The sequence below is a fragment of the Acinonyx jubatus genome, chromosome C1, assembly GCF_027475565.1.
Source record: "Acinonyx jubatus isolate Ajub_Pintada_27869175 chromosome C1, VMU_Ajub_asm_v1.0, whole genome shotgun sequence".
In the NCBI taxonomy this organism is placed as follows: Eukaryota; Metazoa; Chordata; class Mammalia; order Carnivora; family Felidae; genus Acinonyx; species Acinonyx jubatus.
In genome coordinates, this window is record NC_069381.1 from 98,601,028 (window position 1) to 98,615,011 (window position 13,984).

Below are 13,984 nucleotides of genomic sequence, written 5' to 3' on the forward strand. Positions count from 1 at the left end.
AGACTCCATTGTATCGCAGGCCAATGAACAGGCCACCCCCCCCCCCCCCACCTCCCACACAAACTGTCATGCTATTTGTTTCAGAATTGTTACTATTAATATTGCTTAAAGGCGAGGGCACTTGCCAGAACCTGGACGTCTCCTAGAAAATTTCTGTTGCAATGTAATTTCATCTATAGTAGAGTTATACAATTACCAAACCCTTTTCCCAACTGAAATAAATGGTAAGCTTTTTATCCCGAGTTCTGAAATCTGATTCATTAAAAGACACACAGGGAAAAATGATGTAATACAACAGGCTTCTTCATGGCAAAGCTATTCCCTGGATGTCTGAGGTAATTGGAAAATTCAAGGCTGGTTCCTAAGGTGCATATAATTTATAGAGCAGGTTTGAGAGAAGGCTGCGATTTTTTTTCCAAGTGGGATTTGGTGACATGACAAATATTGGAGTTTGGGGGAAGGGCAGTGTGGCTTGTAGAAACAGATACCAAGGAGATCCAAACTAAAACGTGTACCAAATGATACCTTTATTTATTCAACAAAATGATTAAGCCTCTCCTGTGTGCCAGGAACTGTCCTACATGGGGACAATATAATCGATAATGTCAAGTCCCTGTCTTCACAGAGCCAAGTGTCATATGAGAGAACAGACATTAAACAAGTAGAGTATGTGTGTGAGGTGGTGAGGAAGCCGAATAAGGGTGATACAGAGTCCTGGGGTGGGGAGATGCTATCTTATCCAAGGTAGCTAGAGACTGCTCCGATGCGATGTTTGACACAGGAGCAGAAACCTGAGGAGAAAGAGAGTGAATCGTTAAGCATCTGTGAGAAGAGCACTCCAGATGGAGGGGCAGTGATTGTAAAGGCTGCTAGACAGACTACTTGGAGAGTTTGGGGAGCCCGGGGCAGGTGGGTCTGGCTGGAATAGAGTGACGGAAGGATGGGGGTAGGAAATGAGACAAGAGCAGGGAGCTGGGGTGCAGGCTCTTAGAGGCCGCTGTAAACGCTGGCTTTGTTCTGAGTAAGATGGGAGGCCATTGGCGGGTGTTGAGCAGAAGAGTGACATAATCCGAGGTATTTCAGAAGGACCCCTCTGACTCCTGAGGGGAGAACAGGCCCCAGGAGGGGATGGGGGTTGAAAGCAGGGAGATGAGTAGGGGAGGAAGGCAGGGGAGGAATCTTGGTGTCTTACACCAGGACAGTAGCAGTGCTCTGCAGGTGTATTTTGAAGGGACAGCCGAAAGGACTCGCCCATGGATTGGATATGGTGCTCGAGAGGGGAGTCAAGCATGTTTGCAGGGCCATGGGCTCTACCGCCTGTAAGAATGGATTGGGGCTTTCCTTTTAAAGAGGCAGAACAGACTGCAGGAGAAGCAGGTTGGCAGTGTAGGCAGGTGGGAAGTGAGAACTGGAAACTAGGGGTTCTGCTGTGGACATCTGGAATTTGAGGTGCCTGTGATACATCCAAGTAGAGGGGGTGAGCCACTGGATATAATCCTTTGGAATTTGGAGGAGATAAACGTAGGAGTTACCAGTGTCTAAATGGTATTTAGCAGGTCAGGAGGGGATGAGATAGCCAAGGGAGGGGGAAGAAGTGGAAATGCAAGAACGGATCCTTTGGGCTGTCCAATGTGTAGGGCTTGGGGAGACGAGGAGGAACTAGCAAAGATGAAAAGTCAGGGAAAGTCAGTGAGATGGACGATTAAGGAGAATGATGTCACGGGAACCAAGGGAAGAGAACGTTTCAAGGAGGGGAAAGTGATCAGCTGTGTTAAATGCTGTTGACGGAAACATTGGGAACTGATCATTGGATTCCATAATGTGGACATTACTGGGGACCTTGATAAGTGTTTTCAGTGGAGTGGTGAGGAAGAAGGGCTGACTGGGTTAGATCTAAGAGAGGGTGCAAGGACAAGCAGGGATAGCAAACAACAATTATTTTCAAGGTTTTTAAAAAGGGAAGCAGAAAAATGGAGCGGTTGTCAGGGTAATGAAAGATTTGATGGACTGAATTTTGTCCCCCCCCCCGCCATTCATAGGTTGAAGCCCTAATCCCCAGTGTGACAGTATTTGGGGACAGGGCCTTTAAGGAAATAACTGAGGTCAAATGGGGTGAGAAATACAGGCCCTAATTCAGTAGGACCGGTGTCCTTATAAGAAGAGAAAGAGACATGAGGGATGTACGTATCTGCATGGAGGCAAGGCAGCAGTCATCTGCAAGCCAGGGAGAAGGGCCTCCATCTTGGACTTCCAGCCTCCAGAAATGGGAGAAAGAAATTTCTGTTGTTTGAGCCCCACAGTCTGCGGGTTTTGGTCATGGCAGCCCCAACAGACTAATACAAAAATCAAGGGAAACCTGTTGTTTGGAGAGTGGGGCGGGGGAATACTGTAGCATGTTTATTTTCTGAAACGAGCAGTGAGCAGAGTGGGGAGTTCTGGGAGCAAGGTTCCTGGGTTGGAGAGATGGAGTGGGGTCTAGTGCAGACCCCACGTGTATAGAGGTTTGCTTTTGACACAAATACCAGCAGATGCGTAGATGTGGCGGGAAGGTAGGGGATTCTCTTCTGAATCCTTTGGTTTTCTTGGTGAAATAGGAGGCCGGGTCATGAGTGGGGAGGGGAAGTTGGGTGGAAAGGGGAGTTTGAGAAGAAAGTAAGAAATAATTTCATCTTTTCAGGGTGGGGGAGCGAACAGACTAGAGAGATGTCATCAGGCAACTGGGCGATGCTAAGGGCCCACTGCAATTAGTGGTCGTGGATTTAAAGTGAGGCTAGTCCTCGTGTTCTTGTGTTTTTCTCCAAGATCATTTCTGCAGGGTTGGGTGGAGGGTCGGATCCAAGCGGGGGCTTTGTCACGAATGACAGGGAGACCCACAGGCAGGAGAGGTTGTAATGATGGTCTGGAGAACCTAAGCGGAGAGAGGATGAAGGAAGGCACATGGGGGCAGGAGGGGAACGGTGGGAAGCACGTGGAGGCACTGAGTTGTGGGTTCCCGAGCAGAGTCAGATTATTACAGCGGGTGAGCCAGAGAGATGGGAGCTTGTGGTCATAGGAGGCTGGAAATTCAAACTCTGCAGATGGTGCAGTTGGAATCCAGCCAGGTCCGGGGGGGGACCGACTGGCTGAGGTAGGGGGAACAAGAACAGAGAACGGGTCATGGAATGAAGAAGGCTGTGTGGATACTGAATTACTCTGGTTCTGCAGCAGCAGCAAGCTAGGTGCTAAAATCTTCAAGGAACGAGGAGGGATGTGGGGCTGTGTAGATGCTGAACCACGGAGGGGCAGTCAGTTATAGAAAGGCATCAGCTTCAAGGCGGGCCACTTTTTAAAAAAAGAGCGGTAATGGCCAGGAACAGGGCTTCTCAACAGCGGCCCATTAGCAGTTTGGACTGGATATTTCCTTGTTGCAGAAGGCTGTCCTAAACTGAGCAGTTCCTGACTTCTACCCAATAGATGCTAGGAGCGAGCACCAGCCCCCGTTGTAGCAAGGACAAATGTCCCCAAGGTCACGCCTGGCTGAGAAGCAGTGATCGGAAAGCAGCAATGATGAGCTAACAGGACACCTACCTGAGCTCTGGTTGGAGCAGTTGGAAGGAGTGAGGAAAAGCAAGTCGCTAACACTTCATGAGGGTCATGGAGCCATCAGTGTCTTCTGGGAAGATGAGATGTGGGTTAGGGAGCATGGAGGGGAATCTTCCCAGAAAAGGATGAGAATATAGTGAACACCTTTGGATTTACGGCTCCGACGTAGCTCCTATCTGTGAGCCCTAAGGAGGAAATGAACGTGTTCCATGATGACCTGACAGTCGTGTGTTTCATCTGCTAACTTCACTTCCTGTGCCTGACCCAATTCACTGCTCAAATGAGTCACCTACTTCTTAATGGATCTTGCGGTGCCGATTTCAGTAATTATCCTTAATACGTGCTGAGTTTTTGCCACATAAGAAATCAAGAGTCCAGAAGGAAACACCAAATATACACAGTAAAGCCCTGGGCAGGGATGAGGCACTGGCACTGTGTGCTTCCTCTTCCAAGAATTCTCTGACAGCTAAGCAGGTGCACTCTAGGAATCAAAGCTTCTAGTTAACTCCCTGGCTTTTCGGACAAAAGTGAAGACTCCTCTCTAAATGAGGGATATGAGGAGGATGAACGTATCAAGATTGCCTGGCGTGAGTAGAACTGCAATAAATTTATGAGGTGGTATTTCAACACTGTTCCTTTATTTTCCTACTACTTGTATGGCCTTGACCAAAGAGTAATCCAGGCTTACGAGTACGAGATGAGCGTGGTGTACGGGTCAAGCCGGGACCTCCACCTGAACAGCAAGACCACATTATAATCCATGTAGAGTGCGCTAGCAAAAAGTGGATATGATGAAAGGCTTTCATTCCTTGATGAAAATAGCAAAAATGTGGCTCAGGGAGAAGTAAAAGAGTTACGCATTCAAAAGTAAGGAACTGGGGGCGCCTGGGCGGCTCAGTTGGTTAAGCGTCCGACTTCGGCTCGGGTCATGGTATCGTGGTTCGTGGGTTCGAGCCCTGCCTCGGGATCTGTGTGGACAGCTCAGAGCCTGGAGCCTGCTTCAGATTCTGTGTCTCCCTCTCTCTCTCTCTCTGCCCCTCTCCCACTCACACCTTGTCTCTCTCTCAAAAATAAACAAACATTAAAAACAAAAACAAAAAAAGTAAGGAACTAAACATCCCCATGATATAAGTTCCAACTGCACAGATCCCCTGGTTCCCGTACAAAAGAGCGAACACTGCCAATCACCACGAAGAGAAATGTGCTGGTCCCTTGTGCTCAGCCATCCACACATATGATCAGTGAGGAACTGACAAAAAAGGACTTGGAACTCGAGAGTATAAGACAAGGCACTTTGTTTTTAATTCTATCAGATTCTTCAGAATTAATGTCTAGGGTCCTCTGGTCATCTGAAGTTGCGCTGGGCACCGCTCGGACAAGCTGACCGCATAGCCAGGAAAGCATCAGAGGGCTACGGTCCTGAGTAGACTCCTTGGTGCACTCTCCCCACCTGTCCATGTGCATTCCGACTTCTCAGCAAACTTCCCGCAGCATGACCAGTGCGGGCGGCCTGGGTGACCTTTGTGTCCGTGGCCACAGCCCAGGTACCCACCTGCATGGTGGTTCAGAGAGGAGACAGAAGACAGCCATTAGAGTGAAGTCCAGAAGTTCACCAGGGAAACTAAAGCTTCTGGCAACGTTTAGACTCATGGATGTGAAAACGTTTAGTAAGAACCCGGTGAGGAGAACAAACTGTCACCTCCATAGCAGGAGGACTCCCAAGGGCTGAAGACGGTCAGTTAAGACTGTCAGTTAGCCGAAGTGCTAAGAAGAGTGTTGTTTTGGGGCGCCTGGTGGCGCAGTCGGTTAAGCGTCCGACTTCGGCCAGGTCACGATCTCGCGGTCCGTGAGTTCGAGCCCCGCGTCAGGCTCTGGGCTGATGGCTCAGAGCCCGGAGCCTGTTTCCGATTCTGTGTCTCCCTCTCTCTCTGCCCCTCCCCCGTTCATGCTCTGTCTCTCTCTGTCCCAAAAATCAATAAACGTTGAAAAAAGATTTTTTTTTAAAAAAAAGAAGAGTGTTGTTTTAACGTTCTGCTAACTCAAGGAGATGAGCTGGTTTGGATTTTCACTGAAAAAGAAGTGAAATAAGAGAGAAGGGGAGAGTGGCAGAAGTAAAAAAGAACGTAGTTCCTGTAGTGTTTATGCAAAACGGTGCCTGAGCCCATCTTAAGGCCCACCATCAGAGCACACACAGTAGAATACTTTAAAAGAAATAATTAGATCTCTTGCCTGAGCTGATGCCCCTAGCCCCAAAGAAAGCGCCAGACCTTCTCCCCATCCCTGCCTTGCTTGGAATTTCTTTCAGGTTTTAAAAGGAACAGAGTAGACATAGTTTTTAAGTGCCAGGCTGCGGGAAAGGGTACAGATGGAAATCAAATGTCCTGGGGAGGAGCACAGGGCTCATAAGATTGGCGAACTGTATCAAAACTAAAAGAACTCCGAACTTTTCAGCTTACGATTTCACTTTTCAGAATAAAGAAGCGTTAAGTGAAACTTGTAGAACTGTGGTATATTTACAGGCACAGATTATATTCCCAGCAAGAAAGCCTATGTCTGAACATCCTAAACCTAGTGGCTGTGCGGTAGGTGACCCCCACTGCTGGGAGACAGGCCCACAGGGGCAGGACTTGGAGAGCGAGCCTCCTTACCTGGCATGGTGCCTCCACAGGCACAGCGAGCGGTTTTCTGGCCTCCGCTGGAGCAGAACGTGCAGCAGTGAAACACGCCTGTGTGTGAGCGATGCCTTTTCCTCACGGTCACAGTGAATGGTGAGCCCTTCAGTGTTTAGACCAAGAGCAGAGAACAGCACCTTATGAGTCAACAGGGGTGTGCTGAGCGTCACATGTGCTAAATGCGGTGGAAGTCCCAGGGCCTGGCCGTGGAGGACAGGGACCACAGCAGGGAAACAGACTAGGGACGGTAACTAGCTGGGTGCTCGGCTGGATGGTGCCAGGTACAGATGCCATGAGAGTCGAGGAATGTGTGTGGCCCTTCTGGCACGTGGCCCACCTGATACACGAGTAAACCCAATCTGTGCTCCTGCGTCACGGATGTCATGGTCTTCTCCGTCCCGGAGGGGTGTTGGTGTGCTGCAACCCCGAGGCTGGGCCGTCACTCCCTTCCTTCCACCCGTCCCCCCCGGACATATCCATTTACCCATCCACTTAGTCTAGGTCTGTGAGGATACAGGCAAGGGAGAGAGGTGAATAATTCTCAAATTAGAAACTCTCCTACCTGCCTGCCCCTTTCCTTCAAGGACAACTTCCACTCTCCAGTTTCCGTCCTACGTTAGACCACAAATATTTAATAAGTGTTGCTTACGTGCCTGTCCCTGAGTGGGAACCGTGCTGTCTGCAAAAGCACCAAGCAGAGGAGTGTGGCACCTTAGAAGCCTTTCAAATGTTCCATCTCTCTTCCCTTGAAGAGTATATGATCTATTTTAATCTTTATTTGTTTTTGAAAGAGAGACAGAGTGGGGAGGGGGAGAGGGGCAGAAAGAGAGGGAGACACAGAATCCGAAGCAGGCTCCAGGCTCCAAGCTGTCAGCACCAAGCCCAACACAGGGCTCGAACTCACAGACCATAAGATCATGACCTGAGACGAAGTCAGTTGCTTAACCGACAGAGCCACCCAGGCGCCCCTAGTTTATGATCTGTTTTTTTTTTAAACATTTATTTATTTTTGAGACAAAGAGAGAGAGAGAGAGCATGAACGGGGGAGGGTCAGAGAGAGAGGGAGACACAGAATCTGAAATAGTCTCCAGGCTCTGAGCTGTCAGCACAGAGCCCGACGTGGGGCTCGAACTCACGGACCACGAGATCATGACCTGAGCTGAAGCTGGCCGCTTAACCAACTGAGCCACCCAGGTGCCCCTATGATCTGTTTTAAAAACAAAGCAGAGTTCAAAGAAATGGGTTCAAATTCTGATCCTGCTATACAGGGACTGTGTATTTCAGCAAGTTTGTTTCTCAGTCAGAGTGGACAATGATCGCTATGCCTGAACAGTTTGGAAAAAAGGTGTGAGAATGTCTGCAAAGGGACCTGGCCCACCCCAGCGTGCCGTAATCAGACAGGCAGGAAGTGGCTGCTGAATAGGAGTCTTCCTGGTGCACACGCCACAGGCCCAACATATCACGACACTATGGTATTTTATTGTCCCAGTCAGTATTGCTTTCTGGTCGGGGAACACCTGTGACTACTTGAGATTCTGTTGGACATGCTGAGTATTGCCCAATTTTTAAAAATTTGTAATCTCTAAACCAGAAGGTGTTACCCTTGCTGCGGAGGTCGTGTGGTAACCCTGGTAATGGCTAAGCACGTATGTGAAGAGTGATGCGGGCAGATGGCCAGGCAGAGAGAAGACTGGTCAGTTGAGGGGAGAGGGCCTAACTCTCCCAAACTGCGTTACAGTAAGTTCCAGTACGTCCGGTCACAGTCCGAAGAAAGCTGGAAAATGCCGAGCTAGATTACATTGCTTGAATGTGTATACTTGTTCCCAGGCAGACTGCCCACTGTGACTGAGGTATCTTTCCCAAATCAAGAAGTCTCCAACTGGGAGAATGATGAAAGGCAAGCCTAACTGCCAGGAGGTACAGTAGGGATAGAGTTCTTCTGGTCACCAGCATCCTTTAGTAAGGCTAAAAGTAGCAAAGTCTGGGTCATTTCTAATGTGAGCAGAGTAAAAAAGAGAATTCTATGCGGCCCCTCCATACAGCTGATCCTATGAGACATGTCCCCGCATCCTGAGATGGTAGAAGCCAGAGGAGCCAAGGGGAAAGGAGCCCAGGGAGGCACACACGTGGGTCCCACTCACTTACCTGCACATGCTGCTCTTTGACGCAGACCAACACGGTATAGACGCCAGGCTCCTTGGGAGTATAGGAGACATAGTACGTCCCGTCCTTGTTATCTTGTACCAGTGTTCTGACCGGACTGAATGCACATGGAGTTCAATAACCACTCACTCTCACAAGCCCACCGCAACTGCCCGCTACTTTAGGGTGTAAACTCTACACCATTCAACCCGATATTAATTTGAAATATCCCCCAGCAGGACACTTCTTCCACTGGTCTCAGAAATTAATTTTACAGCAGAAGGGAAGCGGCATAAATGCTGATCCAACCTGATGTACAGATGAGTTCCTTGAAAGCGTTACTGTGTTCTTTGAGGGGTTCCTGTTGTACCCTCCCGCTCTCTCCTCTCTCCTGATTCCAGAGACATAAAAATACACTCCCAGCACAATGTAGTAGCAAAGTGGGGCTGAATTTCGAGAAGGGGGCCATTCAGTCCAACACAGAATATTTTTCAGACAATCTGAGGGGCAGAGCATTGAGTACTGGCATAAAACCCACACAAGAAAACACATCTGCTCCAACAGGTCATATCACATTTTTTAACAGCGTCAGGGGAGTGGGATATAACCATGCAGTTTTATCACTACTGGGAAGGGCCTCAAGTTTCCAGTTTCATCACCCCCTATGACCCCTGACACCTGACTGTGTAATACAAACCTGTCTTTCTTATCTTTGGGGACTACAGCGACGTGCACGCTGTCTCCTCCCCTGCCCATGCTCTCTCCTGCTGCATCCTTACAAAGCAGGGTGAAAGAGGCTGTCTGTTTCTCCCGGGCTCTGTGGAGATCTGCAGAAGATAAACACTCAGTCCTCATCTCAAAGGCCAACCATTGGTGACTGCATCCCCAGATCAGACACCATCTTGCTTTTTCTCTTTAGAACAAACAGTTGTGCTTCCTGTTTACTGTGATGGCCCTGCTTCCTTTTTCTTCTCTTCTGGCTCTTTCCCCTAGAGCATACCTCTTGGCACTCCCTCTTGGCGAGCCTGGTTGTCTCTCAGCCAGTAGCTGCTCTTGGATCACGCAGGATCCTGAACCTGAACCTCAGCCCTAAGGGAGCTAATCCTAAGGACAGACCTACGTATTCAGAGAAGAGAAGCTCTAGACCCTGTGAGAGAAGGTAGTAGCCCCCAAACCGCTCTCCCTGAGCTGTGGATCATGCTGGAACAGGCAGGGGGGTCGGTTAATCAGCTTCGAATCTTCGGCACTCCCGCCAGCGTGCTGCGGGGAATATTCAGTAGCTACAGCCTCTGGTCCAGCAGGTGCAACACGGCTTCTTAACCTGCGGTTCATGAGCTACCATGTGGTCTTTGGAGAGGCTTATGAAGGGTCTAAGAATCTCCTGAAATGGTGTGCCCAAAGTAATAGCTGTTCCTTGGGGAGAGATCATTCTCAAAGGGATCTGTGACCTCCAAACAGTTAAGAATTCCCGCGCCAGAGTCAGCCTGCCCCTATGGTACCGTCTTGCTGTCAGGACCGATCTCTAAACTGTATGTTTGAATGACATGCCTCCTTTAGGGACAGAATGGTCAAAAGAAATTGTTTCTCCCCCTACTGAATGGAATGCCTATCATAATCTTTTCAATGCTGAGATGTGACTTACATGAACCACAAAGGGCATACATTATAACCCTGTCTTCCTCACTCCTCTGAAACTCTCTTCAGAACCAGACCCAAGTACTCTGGGGCCTGCCAGTCTCCTCTCCGAGCAGGCAGGATTTCGCCCTGGCCTATCCTGTTGTCTTCTACGGGCATGGGCTCCTCTGTCATCTGATAGAAATAGCATGCTCCTTGAGGTCCTTGCTAGTTACTACTTTGCTCAACTGGAAAAGGGTCAAGCCTCACCCCTGTATGGGCTACGCACCGTACCCTGACCAGAATGAAACAGAAAGAAACGGCAAGGGAGGGGTCGCTGTCCTTCGGACCGGTATGGCTCTCTCCCTTGGTAAACCAGTCAGGAGGAAGCTCTTCCCAGCTGGATGAAGGCCCCGGCTGAAAAAGCCGTACCTCTTTCAACACCATGTCCCCATCCACTGCCCTCTAATGCCTTCCTACCTTCTCCTTGAAGGACACATTTAGCTGGATCGACCTCTTTCGTATTGATGGTCCCATAAACTTCATAGCCACGGCACCGGCCTGCTCTCTGCTGAGGAGAGAAGCGTATCTTATCGTTTACTCCAGGATGGGCACTATATTCAACTTTGTTCAGCTTCGTGAGCCGTTCCACTACCACCCCCTTGGTGATGAGGATCTCCAAGTCCGAGCCACTGGTCAGCAGGTGCTCAGTGAACTCCACGCCCGTCCGCATGTCCGCCAGCAGCTGCTCGAGCTGTGCCTTCTGCAGCTGCAGGGAGTTTTCCTTCTGGACCCGGATGTCTTCCAGCTGCTTCAGCAGCCTGTCCCGGTGCTCCTCAATGGCCTTGACGTAACCCTCGGAGAACGTTCGCACGTCAGCTGCCACAGCCTCCACTCGCTTCTGGAGGGCACTGTTCATCTCTGTGATCTGTGCCAGGGCTTCCTCCAGGGCCTCCACGTGGGGCTGGGTGCCTCTGAGAAGCTCCCGCATGGAGTCCCCGTGCTTGTGGATAACGTTGCTGGCGAAGTCGTAGGGGTGCTCCCGGTGCTCGCCCACCACGCAGTCCCGGCACACGGGCCGGTCACAGAGCTCACAGAACAGTCTCAGCTCCTCTGCAGGGTGCACGGGACACAGAATGGGCTTCCCGATCCTGCTGTAGCCTTTCAAGTCTTTTAGGTCCACCACCGTGTGGTAAGTTGTTTTCTTCTGCCGCCTAGGGGCAAACAGAGCCAGGATCGGGACATTAGGGGACAATTCAGTTGGGAAACAGTCGGGCAGTTTCAAAAGCATGGGCACTGAAGTCAAAGAAACCTGAGTTCAGTCCCTTGCTCTAACCTCTTACTAACCACAGGGTCCTCTCTGATTCCAGTTCCTCATCTGTCCCAGGGGGGATAGTACCTACTTGAAAGGGCTACTATATTGAATAAAGCGATAGTGGACTAGGGCTCTCTGGCCTGGAACGGGACTCTGCCAAAGGTTGTGACACTAAGGCTATGTCCTGGAACTTTCTCCGAAGAGTGAATTTGGCAAGTTTCAATAACAGCCATGGCCTGCTCCTTCAGCAAGCTAGAGGTGAGAGCATGGTGGTAACCCAGCACCAGGAGACAGAAACTATGCAAGAGGACACAGCAGCACACCCTAGGCAATTAAAAAGTGTCTGGCTGGCCGTGACATTAAGTCTCCCTAAGATTTCGGTAAAGCATTTCCATGACCAGCGCCTCCATCACCCCAAAGCAGCAAGCTAGAATTTTCCTCGAGTCATTGAAATTATTAGAAAGAGTGAAATCAACGGTCAGTAGGATCACAGTTCTCTTAATTCCTCTTTTCTGTAGCCTTCTGGAGTTTCAAGGAAATCTCTAGAAAACCTGATGACTGTTGAGCGATCCCCCCAGTTAGCATTATATCAACTTGGAGCTCACATGCCTATTCTGGCACCAGAAACGTGGCTGTAGAGAAAACAAGATCAGCTGTTTGATTGGCAGCAAGGCAGTCATAATTACCAGTTAAAAATAGACTGAAGACTACTAACTTGTTCTGTGGGTGAGACCAGAAAACAAATGGAAGGCAGAATTTAGAAATTATTTTAAGCTAATCCTAAAATCATGGCTATTTTCTATTCTGATGCCCTGGAATGGGGGAGAAGTGGACAAGGGACAAAGAGTGATCCATGTGGCAAACTTCACCAAATGCCACAAAAGACCTAAATCTGCACCCCAACAAGCACCTACCGGCCCACCTCACCAAGCTCAATTGACTCTAAGTAGTACAAGGCAAAGGCTGAGGTGGGGCGCCGCCAAATAGCACCTTATGCTGTTTGGAGGGCAGCGTGGATTAGCAGAAAAGAGCACAGAATGCAGCAGAAGCCCTAGATGTAAAATTCGGTTCTGTTACGCACTCCTTCCCAGCTGGCGGACCTTGGCAAATCACAGTGTTGAGCTTCAGTTTCCTCAAATAATAAATGGGAGTGAAAACAGTGCCTGCTTTTCTATAAGAGCGGCAAGGCATTAAATGAGATCAAGGCCAGGGGCTATGCTCTTATATTCTTCCATTTAGCCAGCACCCACTACCATTATCCTTTATACAAAAAGCGATTAATGACCCAAGGAAACTGTGAATGTGCTTCCCAAACCGCAAAAGGACTATGCAAACCTTTGATTCCACTGTTACTACAGGTATCATGTAAGGGTGCAGGAGTTAACTACCATTCTATTTATCACAGCATATATTGCTGTTTGACCTTACATGGCACTTGAGAGCACTTTCCTTCCCATCTCTTCACAAGGGATTTCTGGCTTGACACCACTTTTTTTTTTTTTTTTTATTCTGCTCTTAAGCTACACCAGGTGGGGTATCCCATCTTTACCTATGAGCCTGGCAGCAGAAGTGGCAGAGGTTGGCTCTGCAGGTCTGACATCTCTTCTCCACTTCCCTGTCGCTGCACAGGTCACACACCAGGCCCTGGCCTTCCCCACGAAGACTCTCCAGCATCACGTCATTCATGGCCAGGTGGTCTATGGTTAAAGCCTTCACTCCACCCATGGGCAGGTCCACCTGAGTGTCACATACCGGACAGAGGATGCCGATCTGGGGCTGCAGACTGGGTGGCTTGAGTTCCTGGAATATTGACCCCTCAGAGCTTGTGTCAGAGTCGCCCCCTCGGATGTCCACTACCGAGTAGGGTTCCAGCTGCTCCAGACACGTGGTGCAAACTGTGTGCAAACAAGGCAAGAGCCTGGGGGCTTTGAAAAGCCCCATGCACAAAGGGCAGTGAGTCTTGCCTGAGTTCCCAAGTGCAGTCCCACTGGGGAGTTTGCCCACGAAGCCCAGCAGCGGCTTCCTGTTTTCTGACATATTCCCCACGTTTGTGCCCAGTATCAGGAAAGGCTCTGGGTAGTTCTATAATAAAGTAGTAGGTGATTAAGCCCACCCAAAGAGAAAGTTTCCAGAATTTGAGCAGAGACCATGGGGACTCTCTCTTCGGCAAAGCAAAGGGCAAAATGATAGAAGAGTCAAAGGAACCACCCACGGATCTATTTAGGAGGGCCCCCTCCTTTCCATGGCATCCCATACCAGACGCACCCACGCCCTCCTCTGCCCCCCAAGTCCTCCGCCCCGGAAGCACTTCCAGGTCTAAATCCTGAGCTGGTCCTGATGCCAACTCCTGGACCCCTGCACCTCTCCCTTCCTCCACTACCCGACCCCCTCCCGCGTCCCGGCCCCCCCTCCGGCCCCAAGGGTCCTGCGCCGGACACGCGACAAGCGCCTCCCCCGCCCCCGCGTGATGAGGTGGGGAGGGGGGCTCCCGCTCCTTCCCTCGACCCGGCCCTTAGCGGACCGCAGACGGCGGGAAAAGGAGCTGCGAATCCGGCCGGCTTCTCGGCGGCCGCCGCCTCCCCGACACCTCGGCTCAAGGTGCCCGATGGCTCTGGCCCCTCCTCGCACCAATCCCAGCCCGGTCTACTCAGGCGAGTCC

General features: G+C 50.1%; 1 protein-coding gene across 2 annotated transcripts; it reads right to left on the reverse strand.

The window, feature by feature from the left end:
* Positions 1-4,860: 4,860 nt before the first annotated feature.
* TRIM45 (tripartite motif containing 45) lies at positions 4,861-13,963 on the reverse strand. Of its 2 annotated transcripts, none has more exons than XM_027060810.2 (6): positions 12,875-13,963; positions 10,491-11,224; positions 9,094-9,223; positions 8,400-8,514; positions 6,231-6,391; positions 4,861-5,134 (listed from the first exon to the last, which is right to left on the reverse strand). In XM_027060810.2, exons 1-6 carry the CDS (start codon positions 13,360-13,362, stop codon positions 5,056-5,058), a joined length of 1,707 nt encoding a protein of 568 aa, XP_026916611.1. In that variant the 5' UTR covers positions 13,363-13,963; the 3' UTR covers positions 4,861-5,055. The 2 variants fall into 2 exon arrangements, with proteins under 2 accessions (XP_026916611.1, XP_014921576.2); XM_015066090.3 differs by having other exon boundaries at positions 6,231-6,357; positions 12,875-13,952.
* Positions 13,964-13,984: the final 21 nt, after the last annotated feature.

What these genes read in the sequence shown, in the direction of transcription:
- TRIM45 (XM_015066090.3), bottom strand. Translation starts at nt 13,362, where the DNA reads ATGTCAGAAAACAGGAAGCCGCTGCTGGGCTTCGTGGGCAAACTCCCC. An exon ending in ATGTGTCCTTCAAGGAGAAG is followed by an intron (nt 9,224 to 10,490) that starts GTAGGAAGGCAT and finishes TATCTTCTGCAG; the next exon opens with ATCTCCACAGAGCCCGGGAG. An exon ending in CTGTGGAGGCACCATGCCAG is followed by an intron (nt 5,135 to 6,230) that starts GTAAGGAGGCTC and finishes ACCACCATGCAG; the next exon opens with GTGGGTACCTGGGCTGTGGC.